At 38.6% G+C, this 20,727-nt stretch overlaps 1 protein-coding gene across 3 annotated transcripts; it reads right to left on the bottom strand.

The window, feature by feature from the left end:
- Positions 1–14: 14 nt before the first annotated feature.
- Positions 15–20,506, bottom strand: Tdg (thymine DNA glycosylase). Of its 3 annotated transcripts, none has more exons than XM_077798449.1 (10): positions 20,267–20,506; positions 12,080–12,180; positions 9,169–9,410; positions 7,797–7,866; positions 5,794–5,929; positions 5,522–5,604; positions 5,348–5,442; positions 2,880–3,051; positions 2,351–2,476; positions 15–1,918 (listed from the first exon to the last, which is right to left on the bottom strand). In XM_077798449.1, exons 1-10 carry the CDS (start codon positions 20,287–20,289, stop codon positions 1,773–1,775), a joined length of 1,194 nt encoding a protein of 397 aa, XP_077654575.1. In that variant the 5' UTR covers positions 20,290–20,506; the 3' UTR covers positions 15–1,772. The 3 variants fall into 3 exon arrangements, with proteins under 3 accessions (XP_077654575.1, XP_026254403.1, XP_026254399.1); XM_026398618.2 differs by having other exon boundaries at positions 15–1,915; positions 12,038–12,180; XM_026398614.2 differs by having other exon boundaries at positions 12,038–12,180; positions 20,267–20,505.
- Between the last annotated feature and the right edge of the window lie 221 nt (positions 20,507–20,727).

Consider the following 20,727-nt stretch of genomic DNA (forward strand, 5'->3'; position numbering starts at 1 on the left):
GTAAAAACCATCACTTTCAAATGAATTTAAAAATCTTTCAATCTTATTTAATGAAAAAGTCTCATACTGTCAGGTACAGGATATATCAACATTTACTACTCATCAGTAAAGTTTAATGAAAAACATGATTGTTTACTTGGAAAATCCTCAAACCCATTCTCTACTAGTCTGTCATAATTTAAAGGGTATTTTCTCCACTCAAATAAGGAACTCTATTGTAAAGCTACAATAGTTATGACCTGGTTACATGCTATACATAGTCCCATGAAAAAATAATTCAGTTGCTCCTAATCCCTGATGCAAGGCACTTCAAAGCACCCGCACAAAATGTCCATGTAAACAGCAGTACAGTACATCATTTAAATAACATGAATGACTTCCACACAGCTTGACCTAGACTTAAGAAAAAATAAAATACATCATTGCCACAGCTTAAAAGCATGTTAAGACTCACAACAAGAATCTGTTTCTCTTATTATAAATAGAAGAACAGGCTATATAACATCCTGGGGGTAACAAAAAACCCTCAAAGATATTTAAAATATTGCAAAAACAGCATGCTCCCTGGGTACGTATAAAATCTGAATATTCAAGAGTGATTAGGAGTGAATACCCAGCCTCAACACTCACCAGACCCAAGAGTCTGGACTACTTGTAGCACCATGAAAAATGCATTGGAAAATCACAAAGGGACTTAATTCAAACCATTCTTTCCAGGAGGTTCACTTAGTCCTGGTAATAAACAATGATGCACAGATTTTTTTTTTTTAATTATTGGCTTATTAGAGTTACCTAGCAAGAAAAATTTTATATTATTTATTTTAGTACATCTCATGTACACAAAGCACCAGTTTAAACAGGGTTATCCAACACCTCTAGCATCCTGTTGCTCAGCCTGAAACTTCATTTCTTATAACATTTCTATGTTATACCCTTAAAACCAAGGAGGATAAAATTAGAAAGGTCATAAATACTGACAGAAAAATTTAGTTCCTGCCCTATCAAATTTCTGTCTCTCAAGTAAAATGTAGATGAATGACAAAATATAAAAGGCCTACTACATTCTCTGGAACCTCCCAGCTCAGCAGAACAGGTCTTCCCACCAGGAGATAAACACAGGAGTTGTGGGGGCCAAAGGCAGGGCTCAATGCCTGTCAGGTCAGGCCAGGTCAGCCCTGCTACTGTGTGGTCATGCTGTTCTCCCACAAAGCAACTTTCCCACACACTCACCATTGGCGAGGGAACGAGGTCTGAGTGTGCACACAACTTGGGGAGCCCCAAGTTCAGCCTTTGTTACACCAAAATCCAGCAAATAAGGCTCCCCTGAGCACTAGCTTCCTGTGTGAAAAGCAATGCAGCTGCCTCTGTACCAGTGGTAACTCATTATTAGGATGCCCTTCTTAGGCATCAAGGGAGAATGGCATGCCAAGGTCTTGCACAGTTAAGAATCAAATACACATATTTGACAGTTGCATTTTAAAATTGCAGATCAAAAGCAACTTCTAGAAGAAAACTGATTTCTTCATAAATGAAATAAAGTATATAAAAAGCTGCAATGATGGTTAATTCACATACAAAAACTCATACAAAACCCCTACTTTTTTCCAAACTACTTAGGTTCATACAGTTGATTCTACCACACAACTGTTCTGTACTATAATTACACACTAAAGTAAAGTACTGAGAAAATACCTCGGCTAGCAAACCAAGGTTTGACTTCTTGACAACTGCATTAAACTGCAGCATGTAGGCAGAGCCCAGAATCACCACTCTTAAGCAGGGTTCCCTTCCCCCTGCTCCAGCGTTCCACAGTGATTATTAAAGGAAGGAATCTGGTCTGTAAACGACTGGGTCATCCACTGCCCATTTGGAATGTCACTGAAAGCTGATTCTCCTCTTAACTCCGCACTGTCAGCTGCTAGAAGAAGGAGAGAATGTTAGTTTATTTCATATATAAGTTTTAAGTGAACAAATAAAAAAACCTTAATAGTATAATGTAGATTTATTATTAAAACATTAATCAAGCTTCCTGAATATAATTTTAAGTTTCTTGTTTAACTGTCAAGTACAGGGCTGATAAATCCTCATTTCCCCCCTCATTTGTTAAAGAAGGAAAATGTAACTAGGTTGGCTTAGAGTTCATAACTTAAGAAAATGAGCTATAAAAATGTTTGCGTAGTTAAATATCAGATAATACTAAACTTGAATTATTGGTCACTATTTAATAAAATTTTATAGCCCCATTCCTAATCTTCAATAATTTACTCTCCACTCTATTAACTCTATCTATCCTGGATCCTGATAAAACCAAGTCTTTGAAAGGAGCACATAGTGGGTGGGGGGGACATACTTAGCCTGTCCTCAGAGAAGCTGCATGGCTCACTGTTGCCCAGATGCTCAGCGTAAGCACCTCCATACGCTGCTTCATAGCCTGGGTCATATTTTTCTTCCTTAACTGCCATCTTCTTTGCATCCTCTGTGAGGAAGGTAAAACAGGATTTAGAACTGCTTCAGTACAATTCTGAAAACAGTTTTATTCTGAAATCATGAACAATTCTTTTTCTTGAGTGTTCACGTAAGCTGAGATATATCATTTGCTATAATCTTTATACTCTTTATAGCATATACTAAATGAACTTGTTAAGAACTGCAAAAACCTATTACACTTAATTTTGGGTACAGTGTTTCAATGTCTGGGAGTATCCAGAGTAGATGGAAAACCTTGGTAAAAGGAGATTTTAACAGAGACTAGTATCCATTATCAGGGCACTCTGGCTGTGATAAACTATCTTTGTTTTGTCTGCTTTTAAATCCACAATACACCTTCTGTAATGTGCATACACATGAAATGAATGAAAGGAGTGAAAACAGTACTATACCTTGGGCAAGCTGTAGGTCAAATGTGTACTGCACCTCCTGAACGTCTGTGTTCCGTTCAATGCCTTTCAACTGGTCTCTTAAGTCCTTCAGCTTAATATAGTAATGGACTTTGTCCTGGGCTCGAGGAAACTGAGCACACCTTGCACTGGACGATGGCATAACATAGCAGAGCTGGAATCATAGAATTTTAGGTTTCAGAAATCCTACAATTCTGTTGAATCTACTCATACTGAGATTTAAAAATTTATCTTTATTGGGTTATAATAACTTGATTCTTAGCTACACAAAAATACATGTAAAATCAATAATAGTTGACAATAGACAAAATATAATGATGCTCCCCCTCCATGCTCACCTATCAACTAACAATCTTTTACTTTTATTAGCAAATATATGGTTCACAATTCTAAAGGGACAAAAAGGCACAGCAGTATATGAAGTCTTCCTTCCCAAATCAAGTTGCTATCTACCTAATTCCCTCTGATAAAGGCAATCAATATTGCCAGTTCCACAGGTGTCCACAAATCTACAATCAAAGGTGTCTACATACTTGTCTCCCTCATCCTTTTTAATAAACATACAAATGATAACACACTCTTGCCTCCCCTCCTGCACCTTGCTCTTCTCACTCAACAGCAGATCACAGATTCCATATGTGATAACACATATGGAATATCCCTTTGTTTCTCATAGCCACCAGTAGTACTTTCATAACTGATTTAATCAGGGCCCAACTGTGGACGTAAGGCTCTTTCTACTCTTTTACTATTATGGTGGAAAACCTTGTACTAATTTAATTTGAAATATGTATAGGGATGTACCTGTTGGATAAATTTCTAGAAGTGGAATGGCTAGAAAAAGACATTTGTATTTATCATTTTTGTTGGTGGTGACAAGCCATCCTTTAAAGAGCATAATTCTTTCCCTTTCTCATATGTACATATAGAGAGAAGGGCTGATGGATTATGAATATTTGTTGCACATTTTTTTTTTTTTGTACTAGGGATTGAGCTCAGGGGGACTTGACCACTGAGCCCCATTCCCAGTCCTATTTTGTATTTTATTTAGAGACAAGGTCTCACTGAGTTGCTTAGAGCCTTGCTTTTGCTGAGGCTGGCTTTGAACTTGTGATCTTAGCCTCCCAAGCTGCTGGGATTACAGGCATGCGCCACCACACCCAGCTTGTTGCATGTTTTAAATTGGCCTCCATATCATGTACTACATTAAAAAAAAAAAAAAAAAAAAAAAAAAAAAAAGAGAGAATCACTACCAACATCAGTAACTTAGTATTTAATAATAAGGAATCAATTTTAAAAGCTAAATGATCTCACAGCTTATTAAAAGAGCTAAAACTACTAATGAATATACAAATCAAGTTCACTTATTTATTGCACTTCTGTGATTACATACATCCAAGACATGTACCTGAGCCTCATCTGGCATTTAATGAACACTATGTGGTACCATACATGTGCATACCACAGTGTACTTGCTTTTACAATTTTACAAGTAGATAAATGGGGGCCTCCATTTAAATAAAAACCAAGGCTACAAACCTAACTCATCAATCATACTTTAAAAGTTGAAAACAGAAGAAATTTAAAAAGAAGTTCAAATATGTAGGTGGCAGAAACTTTATTCAAAGTTCTCCACCAAAACCTGGCAGTACACCAGCTTCTCCACTATTTAAAATATTATATATACAATGTGTAGGTCTATGTCTTGGGCTGTTTTTTGAAAGTTGTAAATAAAACTACATTTAAGAAACAAATTTGGAACCAAAGGTCTGGAACAGCATGAGCTGGGCATGATGGGACACGCCTATAATCCCAGTGGCTCAGGAGACCGAGGTAGGAGGATCGAGAGTTCAAAGCCAGCCTCAGCCACAGTGAGGCACTAAGCAACTCAGTGACATGCTGTTTCTAAATAAAATACAAAATAGGGCTGGGGATGTGACTCAGTGGTCAAGTGCCCTGAGTTCAATGCCTGCTACCTCCACAAAGTGTTACATTGCCTAGATGTAGTCTGGACTATACTATTTACAAGTTTCTAAAATGAAGTTGGAATAAGATATATAAATGGAGTAATTACTTTCACTAATCAGGATGGTGTTTTATTTACATGTTTATTTCAAATCCAGTATAAGAGCTAAACCATTTGAATTTGATAAGTAAATGCCATTAAATATGTTCTGAATGTAGTATGTAAGCCAATACCTCTCACTATTTTAGCCAAATAACAATCACTGAGATGTTTAGCTGATGAATGTTTCTCTTTCTAATGTAACTCCAAGGTAATGGAATTACTTTGTAACTATTAAACTGATATGTAGTTATTACTCAACAAAATACAGGGTGGCTTTTTCTTATAACATAAATTACAATGCAAAAGACAAATAAAAAAGGGAAACTAGTTAGAAAAAAATTCACCTTTAGCTGATCTACAAATGCAAATTTTAAGGACTTACAGTTTCTGTATCTGGGATCTTATGGGGTTGAAGCCCAAATTCCAAGTTCTTAACCTTTACTCCAAAAACTTCTTTACTAAAAATTTCATAAATACCTAAAATAAAATACAAACATATTTACATTGTCCATAATGTTAGCACAGAAAAAAGATAAAATTTAAAAGTAAATCTTACATTTTCCATTAAACACCGCTATTCGTGGCTGATATTTCTGTAATTTCTGTACTAGAATACGTCCTCCTTCACGAAATTCTTTACTAAAATTGAATTAAAAAGTAGTAAAAGACATAAATATAGCAATATTTAAAAGATGCCAACCTTAGTCAGCTTTCAACAAAAGATCACATCACATACTTGTTGGACTCAGCTTGAACTAGATCCATATGATGTCCCTGAATTATGTGAGGTCAAGGTTCCCACCCATAAAATAAATGTTATGTAATTACCTGGAAAGATCCTTACTGCCCGGCGTCGTCCGTTCTACCATGTTGGTAAATCCAATACCATACTTCCCTGGTAAAGTGTGATCATCCATGTGATTGAGCTGCACCTCACTCAGCCCTGACATAAACAGACACTTCCCTGTGAAAAGAGGCTTTGGTTTATTTCTGTGAGCTAAAAGCTTTTGTCCAAAGAATTGATGTATTAGTCTACATTCTAGAAATCAAGAAAGAAAGAAAGATAGATTTAGGATATTTTTAAAAGCATTGAGAAATTACTACAAGATGGACACTATCCTAATTCCTTTACATGATCTCAGTCTTCCTAATTCTTATAAGATGCCATTATCTCCTTCTCACAGGGGCTGAGGTAAGTAAATGCCAGTCCAAGAATACATAGCTACATAACATAGGAAACTTTCTTTTTTCTATTTTCTTTTCCAATAACTGTTGATATCACTACCAGCCTCTGTAATAATTCACGGATAAAACATTCACAAAGAGACTAAAAGCACTCAAATACCTTGATAGTGGAGAAAATTTCTAAGAAAGTCGAACTTTCTTAGAAAGATTTTTTTGGGGGGCAGTACTAGGAATTGAACCCAGAACTTTGCACATTCTAGGCAACTGCTCTCTCACTGAACTACATCTCCAGCCCCAGAATTTTTTTTTTTAAATAATGGAGATAATATGTTTATCATTTCCATGAAGACATTATTATCATTTGCCATAATGTTTTTAATATTAGTCAGATAATCAACTGGTATTTTCTCAGCACCCACTGTATTTATTATTCTAAAAAGGAGATTATTCACATATAAAGCCAATTTAGAGCAATATAGGAGTTAACTTGGTTTTAGGGCTGGGGATACAGCTCAGCTGATAGAGTACTGCTTGCCTCGAATGCAAAAAGCCCTGGGTTCAATCCCTAGCATGTCACACACACACACACAAAACAAACAAACAAACAAACAAACAAACAAAAAACCTTGGTTTTAAAGCTCTGTAAGTATGAGTGTCTTTATGACTATTTTGTAATACATGCAAAGTATCTGGAGAATGTCTCCAAGCGTAGCATTTCATAACAACTTGATTTCTAACAATCAATGGATTTTCTCTCTCCAAGGAAATAACATCAACAAAAATCTGGGAAAGTCCATATTTTGTCTGCCACAAAGATGGCCTATTGTTACTGTAGATAATACTTAAAAAAAAATTACTTTATAAAGAATAGGAAAGGGAGCTGGGGTTATGGCTCGGTGTAGAGCACTTGCCTAGCACGGGCGAGGCACTGGGTTCGATCCTCAGCACCACATAAAAATAAATAAGTAAAATAAAGGTATTACAACTAAAAAAACAGGATAGGAAGGGCCAGGTGCCCTGTAACCCCAGCAGCTTGGGCAGCTGAGACAGGAGGATCGAAAGTTCAAAGTCATCCTCAGCAAAAGCAAGGCACTAAACAACTCAATGAGACCCTGTCTCTAAATAAAATATAAAAAAGGGCTGGGGATGTGGCTCAGTGGAAGGAGCAGAGGTTGTGGCTCAGTGGTGAAGCATTTGCCTCACATGCGTGGGTACTGGGTTTAATCCTCAGCACCATATAAATAAATAAAATAAAGGCATGTGTCCATCCATAACAACAACAACACAACAACAACAAAAAATAGGAAAACTCACTATCTAAAAAAAGAGAAAGTATTAGCTAGGAATGCAGGTCGGTGGTAGGGCACAGCTGCTGGGTTCAACCCCTACCACTGTACACACACACACACACACACACACACACACTCTTTTTCATGCCCTCCCACTCTCCATTAACATCAAAGTGTTAACAGTGACAGCATTTCAGACCTTTGATTTTCAAATACACACACAGAGAAAACATGAAATATGAATGAATATTTACTCATATTCTTTCTTTTTAAGCACATTTTTTAAAAAAGAAAAATACTCCTATTGATAAAGATACCTAATTTTAAAGTAAATTAATAAAAAAAGTAGCTACTTACAAAAATGGTTCCCAGGTCCAGGATAATGATGCCCTTTGTAAGCAGCCATTAGTCCTGGGTTGATGCCAATCTATAAAACAAAATAACTATACATTTTAGTCTTTTTTAAAATTTATATTCTTTTTTTAATTAATTAATTTATTTTTGCATTACAATTCTTAACACACTATTATACCATTTTAGTCTTAAAATAGTTCTGCTTAAGTACTGGTGTTTCTATGAAGCAGTGGTAGATAAAACTGAAATGATTAAAAATTTCTATTCTTAATCCAAAGACATTTCAAAGGAAAGAAAAATTTCCTTGTTGAGTTTTGCTGTTGTTTTTAAAGACCAACTTCATTCCCTCATGACCCTGGGCTACTCTGCTCCCTACGGCTGGGCTGACTTCAGTATTGGAAGAGAGAAGTCCTGGAGCAATCAATCAATCTGAGCCCATTTCAGCCACATCTCCCAATGACTTAACTTACTCCATGTCACCTACACAGTTGTCCAAGCACTGAAGTTTCTTTCTTTCTTTTTATTAATTTAAAAAACTCTCGGGGCTAGGATTGTAGCTCAGTGGTAGAGTGCTCACCTAGAACGTGTGAGGTCCTGGGTTCGATCTCAGCACCACATAAAAATAAATAAATAAAATGAAGGGGGCTGGGGTTGTGGCTCAAGCGGTAGCGCGCTTGCCTGGCATGCACGGGACGCTGGGTTTGATCCTCAGCACCTCATAAACATAAAATAAAGATATTGTGTCCACCGAAAACTAAAAAATAAATATTAAAAAATTTTTTCTCTCTCTAAATAAAATAAAATGAAGGTATTGTGCCCAACTACAACTAAAAAAAAATATTAATTAAAAAAAAAAACTCTTTTCTTATTTTTTTAGTTGTAGATGGACACAATACCTTTATTACTTTGATGTGGTGCTGAGGATTGAATGCAGTGCCTTTCACATGGGAGGTGAGTACTCTTACCACTGAGCCTTAACTCCAGCTCAAGCACTGAAGTTTTTATGGTCACCGACAAAAATACCAGTTCAAAAGCAGTACTGTCATTGATGGAGGCTTGCAGGTATCACAGAACCAAACTGATTCACACGGGTCATGCCATTGGACTGTGACCCTCTGAGGGAGGTATTTTCACCTGTTTTATCACCTGATGTTTTGGAAGGTTAAGGCTTTTTTAATCCAGACAGCCCCAAACTAGAGTCCACCCTCTTGAACAATCCCATGTAACACCACCTGGTTAAGGTGACACCATTTACCTCCAGAAGGATTCTTAAGAAATGGATCTTTTCGGCAAAACTCCATTTGTATGGATAAGTGTTCGGTAAAGCTAATCCACCAATTTGTTTATAAAATCAAATAAGGACAAAAATTCTTACAATCACAATGTCCAGATTGAAGGTCAAAATATCAGGGAGAGTCTTGGTCAAAAGTTCAGCTTCGGAAACCCCATTAAAACGGTCCACTTTTCTTTTTACTTTAAACGCATCTGTAATCTTTTCTTGCTTTTCTTTTGATTTTGGGGACTTGCCAGACTTCTTGGACTCAGCAGGTTTTTTGGGTTCCTCCGGTTTTTTTGGTTCAGTTGTTCTGGCTTTTCTTTTCCTTCCTTTTGGAGCCTCTAAAACACAATGATTTCCAAAATGTAGATGCAAAAAACTTTAACTTAGAAACTCTAGCAGTGTTCCCAGAAAAGCTACCCTATGAACACCCTTTTTATCTCCCCAAAACTATACCTATGCCTTTTATTTCCTTTGAACAATCTTCCCCCTCTTTCACCCTAGAAGTGGGATGGACATGCTCCCTCCACCGTGGCAATCATAGACAGACTTCCCATACCATCTTGCTTGGCATTTGGCCTTCCCAGGGGCACAGAGTACCTGTGTACCATTTTAACAGAAATTATAAGAAGAAATTCATAAATAATGAAGTAAACAAGTACAAGAATAAGTAACAAAAACAGGAATGTAGGCAAATGTTTTAACTCAGTTTCCTGATAGTAGAAAACCACAAATGGCTTGTTTTGGACTTTCTGGGGCCTATTCTGTTCCATACACAGGTGAAATTTGAGGTGCTGAAGATAAACTCTCTGGGCTGCAGTATTTTCCAAAAGGAAAGATGAGGGTTTTTCTCAAGAGCTCTGAACTACTTTTTGGGCTGAATAACTTTTTGTTGTGGGGCTGTCCTAGACATTACAGAGTGTGTAACAGCACCCATGATATTAGTAGCCCACTAGATATCAGTAGCAGCACCCTGCCAGACTTACAATCCAAAGTGTCTCCCAGCAATGCCAAATGTTCCAGGGACAAAATTACCATCAGCTGATCACTGATCTACAGTTACCAATAGGAAGCCCTAGTTCTCTTACCCTTAATTCTTGAACATTTTCCCAGTTTCTCAGGCTTCTTGTCCCCCTTTACTCCTAGCTGGCATTTCCCCAACCTGGCAAGGTGGTCTGTCTTCTGTCTCACACTGCTTCAGCCACTCCCTATTCCAAGGGATCCAAGGGTTAGGGATAGAGTTAGGGTTAGGGTTGTCACTGGCTTGTGGCAAGTCCTAATGTTGCCTGCCCAGAAGCACAGTAGGAAGTAGGAAGCAGCTCCAGCGCAGTGGAGTATGTGTGGTCCTGGAACCAATAATCAAAACCATGGGCACACGTCCCACAAATACTGTTACACTAGAGAAAATCACCACCTCTTTCTACCCGACCTTCTCCAAAATCTTCTTGGTTCCTCTTCAAATAAAAAAGGGGATTGAACCCAGAGGCTGCTGCACACTAGCAAGCACCCTTCCACTGAGCTACATCCCTACCCTTCTTTATTTTGAGACAGGGTCTCCCTAAGCTGCCAAGAGTAACCTCTGCCTCCCAAGTCGCTGGGATTATAGGAATGTACCACCCAGCCAAGCTCCTCTCCTAATGCTTTATCTTGGTGAATGGCATTTTCTTCAACCACCTGCCTACGTTGGAAGTCTTGAGTGGTTGCTATGGTTTAAATAGAGGTTGATTTTATCCCCCAAAATTCATATACCGAAAGCTTGGTCCAGATAGCACTATTGGGAAGTGATATAGATCCTTTATGAGGCAGGGCCTAGAAAGGTCCTTAGGTCAACTGGGGGAAGCCAGTGGAAGGGACTGTGGAACCCCGTCTCTAAGGCTTCCTGGTGCTTCATCCCACATGCACTCCTGCCACCGGGATAACTTCTGTGATGAGGCCTTCACAAGAGCTGAGCCGACACTGGTACCTGTCCTTGAACCTCCGGTGCTGTAAGCTAAATAAACCTTTCTTTATAAAGTACTCAGCTTCAAGTATATTGTTATAATACAAAATGGACTAAGTGTTACTCCAGACTCCTTACACACCCTCCCTCCCTACATGAAACCCATTAACGATGGCCAGGTAATTCTACTTTCTGAGGATTTTAATTCTCTTTCTCCACCCCTTCCAGTCTTCTTCTTTTCTCCCCCTGCTTATTCAAACAGTTTCTACTCCTCTCCATGCCTCCAAGTCCTGCTTTATTCCATACCACCCAATCTTTTATATTCCAGACTGATTTTTAAAATACCAATCACTATAAGTCACTCCTTGCTCTACAGCTCCCTATCACCTTCAGGACAGAATAGACACTTCTTGTGTAAAACACAAGCTTCAACTGCCCCCATCAGCCTTCTCTCACCAATTCCCTACTACACCCCAGACTCCAATGACAGAGAATCACAGTTTTTTGCCTGTCATGCTTCTGCAGATCTGTGCCTTGGCACACACTCTCCCTTAGTCAGTTATCTCCCCAACACTGTTGTACATGGGGATGAAGACCCTGCATCCTTGAAGATTCAGTGCTTCAAGGTAATTTCTCTGCTTTGAGCACTCTGTGCCTCTGAGCACTCCATCCCAGTCAGGTGCCAACCCTATCTGGTCTCAGAGCACCCACCCTGTGCCCTCCTTACCACCTTCTGTACTGAGGTGCAAATTGAACCCAGTATCTCACACATGCAAGCCAAGTGTTTTACCACTGAGCTACAGTCCCAGCCCACAAAACCTATTTTTATTACTTTCCTTTACAAGGCTGAGAAGCTAGAGAGAGGATCCTTCTTCTTTATTCCCCAGAATCTATCATAGTACTTATACTATTTATAATGTGGATTACATTTTCTAACACTAAAATAGAGCTAAAATTCATCATTAAGCCCTTTTTAAGTAAGTTGGCTGATCCAATATCAATTTTCTAAACTATTATGGTGAAAGCTACCTTGTACTGGTTCCTGAGCAGGCTCTGGGGCTGGAACTTCACCTGGCATCTGCTGTTCCTTCATGACTGCCACATCAGGAGCTTCAGTCATCATTTGTTGAAATGGAAATGAATAAAATGCTTGAGCTTGCTCAAGGGAATAGCTGAAAGAACAATTAAGCAGAAATTATGATAATGATAAAAGTACCTGAATGTAAGTTTAAATACTCAGCTGTAAAAAAAAAAAAAAAAAAAATCCCCAAAATCCAGATATTTTATAGTTAGACTCTAGTATTTAGAGCAGAATAGGGCAAGAGTGAGGGCTATTTCCCTAGGCACACATTCATCCAAACTTTACTGAATACTTAGTAACCAAATACATTAAACGCTGTTTAGTGACAGATGTATCACTAATAAACTTACAAGCCTGTCAAGTCAGCCTGTTATTTTCTCTGAAATGAGATCATGAGAATTTTCTAGAATACAGAACTGAAAGGCCCTTCAACCCAGTTAAAAATGTGCATAAATACAACCTGTGTCCCCACCTTTAGTATTTAATCATCTTGGCACAGAGATGCTCTCCAACCTAACTTGGGCTTTCTTTTAGTTTATTTGCCTGCTTTGTATTTCCTCATTAGATTTTTGTTGTTGTTGTTATTGTTGTTTGCCACTACTCAGGGACAAGGAATAGATTATTTTGTAAATATCTGTTTAATTTATAAAGTAAAAAATCTTTAAACTCTCTTCTGAAATTGACTTAAATTAAGTTCCAAGTAAAAGAACAGAGGCCTTCAAAGAAAACAATTTCCAAACCTTTCTGTTGACCAAAAAACACCACTCCAAGCTGTTGCTATCAGCACAGAAAACAGTGATGTATGAAACTCAAGCTAAGACCAATGCTGAATAATGCCATTAAATGTACAGGACAATGAAAACCATTAGGAAATAAAATAGAAAAGTATCATTTACTACATGGAGAGACAAAGACATATTTTCTGTGGCAAAATGCTCTACTTGGCATTTGTTTCTTTGTGTCATATGGAGAAAGAGAACAGAGCTCAGAAAGCAAAGGTTAAATAGGCTAACTCTATAGTATATAAATCCTATTGTAATAAAGTGGTTAAAAAAAAAAGGCAAACTAAAGCATTCTCTGGATAAGCTTAAATGACCTAGGGGGACCCAGGGTAACAGTCCATCAGTAGTGGTTCTGGCTAGAATGTACCAACAGGGGCCCAATTTCAATGGACAAAGCACTGGAAAGGTGTTTTAACTTCAAGCCATCTTTGAGGGTAAATTGCTGGTGAAAAAGTTAAGAACTAATGGGAAAAATGCTAAGCTATGTTTTTTAAATTTTTTTTTTTGTTGTTGTGGATGAACACAATATTTTTACTTCTATTTATTTATTTTAAATTTTTTTATTAGTTGTTGATGAATTTTTTAAAAATTTATTTGTATGTGATGCTGAGAATTGAACCCAGTATGTCATACATGCTAGGCAAGCACTCTACCACTGAGCCACAACCACAGCCCCTAAACTGTATTTTAAGGGTTTTATTTCTTTAAAAACACTGTTCTCAAACCATACAAAAAATGAAAACAACACAATGATTCAATAAACTATAGTATAGGGGGTGGGGTTATAGCTCAGCGATAGAGTGCTCGAGTAGCATGTGCAAGGCCCTGGGTTCGATCCTCAGCACCACATAAAATTAAATAAATAAAGATATTGTACCAACTACAAAAATGAAAAAATTTAAAAATAAAATAAACTATAGTATAACAATTTCAGGAAATACTCTGCAGCTGGGCTGGGGGTGCAATTCAGTGGTAAAACTTGCCTAGAAGGCAAAAGGCCCTGGCTTTAATCTCTAGCAAACAAACAAAAACCTGTGCAGCTACTAAAAATTAAACTTACTGATATTATCTAAAGCTCAGAAAAAGTTTAGCAACTATTTTAAAGTAGAAAAGAATACAAAATAATTCTGTAAACTAAAGTTGCACTTAGGGAAAACTTTGGAGACAGGGACTAGAATTTAAAATGTTAAAACGAACAGAAGTGAAGTATTTAGACCATGCTTAGCACAAAGTAAGTGTCTTCTTTTTCACATTTTTAATACTACTAGTAGGGCTTCCAATAAATTGTTAAAACATTAATTTAGTGTTTATTATTTAAATACTCTAATGAGTTGGACGTGGCTGGGTTAGACTGAGGTATATCGAGTAAGAGAAAGTTCTAATACAATGAACTTCAATTGTTTTATTTATTTATTTATTTATTTATTTATTTATTTATTTATTTATGAGATAGTCTTACTAAATTGCAGAGGCTGTCTTTGAACTTTAGATCCTCCTGCCTCAGCCTCCCCAGTAGCTTAGATTATGGGCATGTGTCGAGCCCTCAGCTAGATCTTCAACTTTTGATTGTGACCTCCGTAGTTTTAAGAAATGCTAATATACTTTAAGCTGAATGTATAACAAAAAAGACATGTGGCCATGAGATACATTGTGTGTGTGTATATGTGTGTGTATATATATATAAAATGTTGTATAATTTATGTATTCATTTACTTATTTACTTTTTGTAGTGCTGGGGATTGAACCTAGAGCCTTAGGCATACTAGGAAAGCGGGCTCTACCACTGAGTTACAATGAGTTACAATCCCAGCCCCACACGGTCACAATAAACATGTGAACAAAAGAATGTATAATGCTGGGCACAGGGCTGTAATCCCAGCTACCTGGGAGGCTGAGGCAAGAGGACAGCAAATTCAAGGCCACAATAGGCAATTTAACAAGACTCTCTAAGACAAAGTAAAAAATGTTCAGGGGTAAAGCACTTGCATAGCATGTGCAAGGCCCTGGATTTAATCCCCAGTAGCTCATTAAAAAAAAAAAAAAAAAAAAAAAAATCGGTGCAAGAGATCTGTTAGTCTGCTATATGGTTAAGAGGTAACTTACCTATCACTCTGGCCCTGTTTCTTGCTACCACTCTGAGAGGCTCAGAGACAGGTTCCATTTTGCGTTTTTGACAAAAAACACTAACTTTAAGTACATGAATTAAGAAGACATCCTTCATATTATAAAAGGATTCTTTTTTTAAAAAAATATTTATTTTTTAGTTTTAGATGGACACAATATCTTCATTTTACTTTTATGCGGTGTTGAGGATGGAACCCAGTGCCTCACGTGTGCTAGGCGAGCACTCCATCACTTGAGCCACAACCCCAGCCCTAAAAGGATTCTTTATTTAAAAAAAAAAAAAAGTTTAAAATGTGATTCCCTTAGTATAGTTAGTGTACATTAAACATCAGGTATTTTGGGGCTCAGAAACTGAAAATTAAATTCTAGAAATCATTGTTGGCAATAAAAAAGTAAAAAAGCAGAAAGAAAAATAACCCATACTTTCTCATTAGAGACATGCACAGTTTTTTAAAGTAACCCAGCAATTTATCTATAATAAAGACGCATTCCTTGACCTTTTAAAAAATGATCAGTGACACATTACAATAAGTTAAATTAGAACAGAAAAACAACAAAGTTATGGAAAATAGGATGTGTCCTTTCTGAGCTAATATATTATCTTTGAGCATTAAATTTGGCCTGCTCATTTCAGATGGCCACAACAGAAGAAGGGGATAACAGCAGTCTTTACCACTTGGCAGCAGAAGGCATGACATCTACATAAGAACTTCCATGAATCTGAATGCCAGTAATGCAAAAGCATTCTGGATAACTTAATTTCCTATTATCTAATAACAGCTAAATCAGTTTCAACGCTATGTGAAAATAATTCCTAAACATATTTATTATATTTACATATGATAATAGCCACTTCATAATTCAGAATTCTGCAGTGTTGCTAAACAATCTCTCCAGGAGAGGGACCTCAACACAGAGTGCGTAGTCACCTCTCCATGTCTCCAGCTTCCCTTCCCTACCATGAAGACAAGGGGCTGGATTTAGAGATTTCTCCAATATGGGGAACATGGAGGAAATAGGCCTGAATCTGTCTAGATCAGAAGACTCCCAAGACCTTAGATTTCTATGACCCTGACACCCAGGAGTGTGATCAATGTTTTCACTTCCCTTTGCTCACTTTTCTCCTTCATCATCTGCTTGTCCCTACAACTGTTCTGCATTACCTGCTCCCCACCTCCCATTCCTGCAGCTTACCCCTTCTTCTCTCCCAGCCTCCATCTACAATACCCTCTTTTGTTGAATTACAGTGCTGGCAAGGCGGGTTTTCACAGCCATCTGATACTGATGAACTGTGTACTTTCTGGTAGTCTTTCTTAACACCATGTTTACACATCCTCACACACACACTTACGCACATGTGCATGCAAACACACACACATCCTATGGGGAGTTGATTAATAAGTCTGGTTTATTCAAATTTACTGTATTTCAAAAAACTAAATCTTTAAAGTTTTCTCCAACTTAATCTTATTATTCAGTTACTTTACACTACTTTAAGGATCTGTTTTCTATATACACTATATCATCTTTTTTATTTAATTTATTTTTTAGTTGTAGTTGGACACAATACCCTCATTTTATTTATTTATTTTTCTGTGGTACTGAGGATGGAACCCAGTGCTATCCACATGCTAGGCAAGTGCTCTACCACTAAGCTACAACCCCACCCCACATTCTATCATCTTTATTTATTTAATATCTTTTTTTTTTTTTAAATGCGGTGCTGACAACCGAACCCAGGACCTCACATGTGCGAGGCAGACACATGTGAGCCACAACCCCAGCCCCTTATCATCTTTATTTAAGTAAGTATATATAACACTATACTCACCAAAGAGTTATCAGTGCTAAATAACCCAAATGGTCAACTACAGGGGACTACCTGAGAACTATGTTGGAATACCACCATAACTACTCCAAGAGTGCACCTCACAGTACTAGATGGAAGAATGTGTATTCACTATGTGCACAGTCTACTAAAAACTGTGAGTACAAAGATTTAGGATAAGTCAGATACTGGTTCATTTAACCATTCCTTGTATAGGATGGTTTCAAGTTTCTTCACAATGTGGTTAAGTTATTCTTTGGTGCTCAGGATCAAACCAAATAACTCAGATACAGCCTCACTGTGCAAGGCGACCAACTTCCTCACTCTGAAGACAGACTACAAAACCCCTTACATTGGTTTTACTGGTGCTCATTTTAAATCCACAAAGAATTTACTATTGATGAAAATGGCCCTTACAGCGTTTCTCCTTCACTGCATACTTTATCACTAATTTTCTGCACCAGAATACAAGCTGTGCCTCCTTTTGTAAATGATGAGTCACTCTTCCAGGCAGTCAGGATTTACCTGAACTCTGATTCAACCTATCAATTCTATAAACCCCTCCCAGAGTTGGGTTGCTCATAATCGGGATGTCATCAGCACCACAAAGTTGTTAAGATGTGAAAGAACAGAGCTGGCAGTAGTTATCAGTACGAATCTCTGCTTAGTCTGCTCTTAATTCTTTCAGCAGTAAACCAGTTTTTCATTTTTCGATCTTCATCTTAAGAAGTGTTACAGCACAAGCGCTAGCTAGGGAGGCAGACTCTGAAGTTAGACCACCCAGATTTAAACTGTGGCTCTGCCAGTTACTAGCTTGCAGACAATTTTCTTACTCTCTAACCCCAGTGTCCACACCTGTAAAATGACAATAGTACCTAACTCATTGATTATGGGGGTTAAATTAGTTAGCATTTATAAAACACAACAGTGCTTGGTGTGTAGATTTGCTGTAATAAATACTGTTTTCTAGTATAGGTCTTATTTCTTTTTGAATTTATACTCTAGCCTGATGGCCACTAGTTCCTTCTAAAAATGTTCAGTAACCACTGATAATACAAAAACTTTGTTCAGGATCAATGTCAATGAAAGGCCCACTCCACCCCTGGAAGAAACAGGGACTCATGTATTTTTCCCCCCCATGCTTCAGATTTCCTATTGGCTACAAGTTCGCAATGATGGCTGTAATCTGGACTTTCTCCTGAAATACCATTCATCTAGGCAAGGACACAAGATTTCTACTGGCAGTTAAAAGTTCTCTTAATGGCTCTCATTGATTCTGAGCTTTAAAATTTCATAGACATTTATTTGCCATTTCCAGCCTGACAATCACTTCCTTAACATAGGAGATGAAAAATCAAAAACAGAATGATGTATTTATGTCTTCTGCCATCTACTAACACTATGCCAGTGGGCTGGTGTTAACAGTTTGGATCTGAAATGTTCTCCCAAAAAGTTCATGTGTTGAATGAAGGCTTAATTCCCAAGGTAGCAGTGTTTAGTGGGGCTTTGGAATATAACCAGATCATGAAGGCTCTGATCTCATCAGTGGATTAACCCATTGTTGGATTAATTTTAAAGAGTGGTGGAAACATTAGGCGGCTGAGTAGTGAACCTTCAGGGGTGTGCCCTTAAGAGCTATACCTTATCCCTGGCTCCTTCCTTCTCCCTTGCTTTCTCACTCTCTGCTTCCCAGCCACAAGCTGGGCAGCTCTGCTCCACCATGCGTTCCCCAACATATCCGACCTCACCACAGGCCTAGAGGTAATAGAGCCAGACAACCCTGGACTGAAAATAAATTTTTCCTCTTATGTCGTTTGTCCTAGGTATTCTCTCATGGTGATGGAACACTTATTAACACAGCTGGGCAGAAAGCCCAAAACTTTTTTGTCCTTCTGGTTGTCCACATCTAACTAAAATAGTCCTTCCTAGTCTCATTATTGATTCTAGAAAATATGATTTCATTCTTGGATTAATCTTACCTATCTATATTCTTAGAAGTCCAAGTCATTCTTTTCCTGTTCTGATTTTTCATCTTTGGTAAATGTCCTTTTCATGCTTAAGGTCACTGGACACATACTAGTCCTCTTATATAATTCCTCCTCTTTCCTTTTAATTAACTAGAATGTGCTTTTTTTTTTTTTTTTAAAGACACCTGAGTTATTCACTTTCCCTTTTGAAAACAGTCTGTATCCATGGGATTTTTTTTTTACTTTTTATTTTTTTACTCTTTTGAAATGAATCTTCCAAAATAAAAAGTAAACTTATTATAACCTTAATCAGCTTACCTGGAATTTGAATCATTTCAGAATCCCTACAGACAAATACTTTACAGCATTATAGTTTCCCATATTTCCTGAAGGTGAAAGTTTTCCAAGTCAAAGTAAAAAATGGCTGACAGCCCCATGAAGTTAAGATAATGTAAACTAGAATTTTGAGCTAAACTATATACTGAGTTCAATTATTTTGCTGTACACTGAATAAGGTTTTATAACAAGAAATTCACTGGATGGTGGGCTTTGCCCAGGCTTCAGTTTTGTTCTGAAGTAAGATCACAAAGGTAAGAGATTTCCACAAAGTCTGGAGAATTCTCCTATGTTTAAAGCAGTCTAGGAGAGCAGCAGAGTGCTTTATTCTAGGATTTTATTATGCACAAAGTAAAAATGAAGTCCACAATTTTATCTACGTTTATCTATTTTCCTAAACTTTAAAACAACGTATTTCGGTCACTCAGGTATGCCCCTTCCACATAATCCCAATTTTCAGCTTGCCAGAACAAGATTCTAGAGATGTCCTTACAAGGCCTACAGAAGTGTCATGTCTTGCTTAAGTCCAGTCCCCATTAACCACTGAGAGTCAAGATAATTCTTCATCAGGTCCAATAGTATTTTACTGCACTGCAAATCACTGCTCTTGATCATTTTAAAATACTCTGACACCTTATTTATTAGTTTTCTGTCAAACCTTCAAATCTCTAGATCTATACTTTTGCAAAACTAAGATCGTCCCAAGATCACTGGAAAACTCAAGGACAATTTTTAAATTGAGTTCCCAGTAGTTCTGTAAGTATCCCCCCAGCAGCATTATCTATCCTCTGACCCTCAACGTGGCTTTTAGCAGACTCTGGGGAGGAAGTTAGTAAATCAACCAACTTTTAACAAGAAATCTAGACCTGGACCATCCACACTCCGTCTTTACAACTCTCGCCTTGGCCTCCGGGGATGAAAGGAAACGTCCCCAAGAACTGCGAGGAAGCCACAGTTACCAGAGACCGCCCGAGAGTTGCTAATGCATTTCAGAGCCTACTGCGAGGGGGGCCGGTGGGCGCGCAGCGCGCACGCGCGGCCCCGGCCTTTGTGCTGGGCCGCGGCCGGCACATACCCCTGCGTGCGCGCGCCCGCCGACCGAGGGGCGCGGGGATGGGGGGTGGCGTCCGCCGGCTTTACCTGCCCGCGTTTTCCGCTTCCATGCTCTGCGGCCGCTCGCGCGAGCGGCGTCTCCTGCCGGGCCAAGGGACAGCTGGTCTCTGGGAATGGCGGCACGCGCACGACGACACCGGCGCCTGGAACCCGATTACTAGCGGGACCGGACAGCGGCTGGCCTCGTCGCCTCCCCGAGCTTCCACATCACCCCCCCCTCTAGGAGCCCCCCTTCAGGCCGCACTTCCGTCTCCTCGAAGCGGGGACCTGCGCTCGGTGGCCGTCACGTGACTCGAGCTGGCCCAATCCTATGCCCCCTCCCTGGGCTTCCCGGCGCCCCCGCGTGGCCTGTCGGGAAGAGTGGGGGACCGTAGGAAGGCGGGGACCGCAGGACGGCGGGCGTCTTCGCCGTGACGTCAGCTTTTGTCCGCCCTGGATGTTCAGGGGTGGACGCCGGCGTGGAGAGAGGATGACGTCCTCCCGGCGCT

The sequence above is a fragment of the Urocitellus parryii genome, chromosome 5 (genome assembly GCF_045843805.1).
Source record: "Urocitellus parryii isolate mUroPar1 chromosome 5, mUroPar1.hap1, whole genome shotgun sequence".
NCBI classification, from domain to species: domain Eukaryota; kingdom Metazoa; phylum Chordata; class Mammalia; order Rodentia; family Sciuridae; genus Urocitellus; species Urocitellus parryii.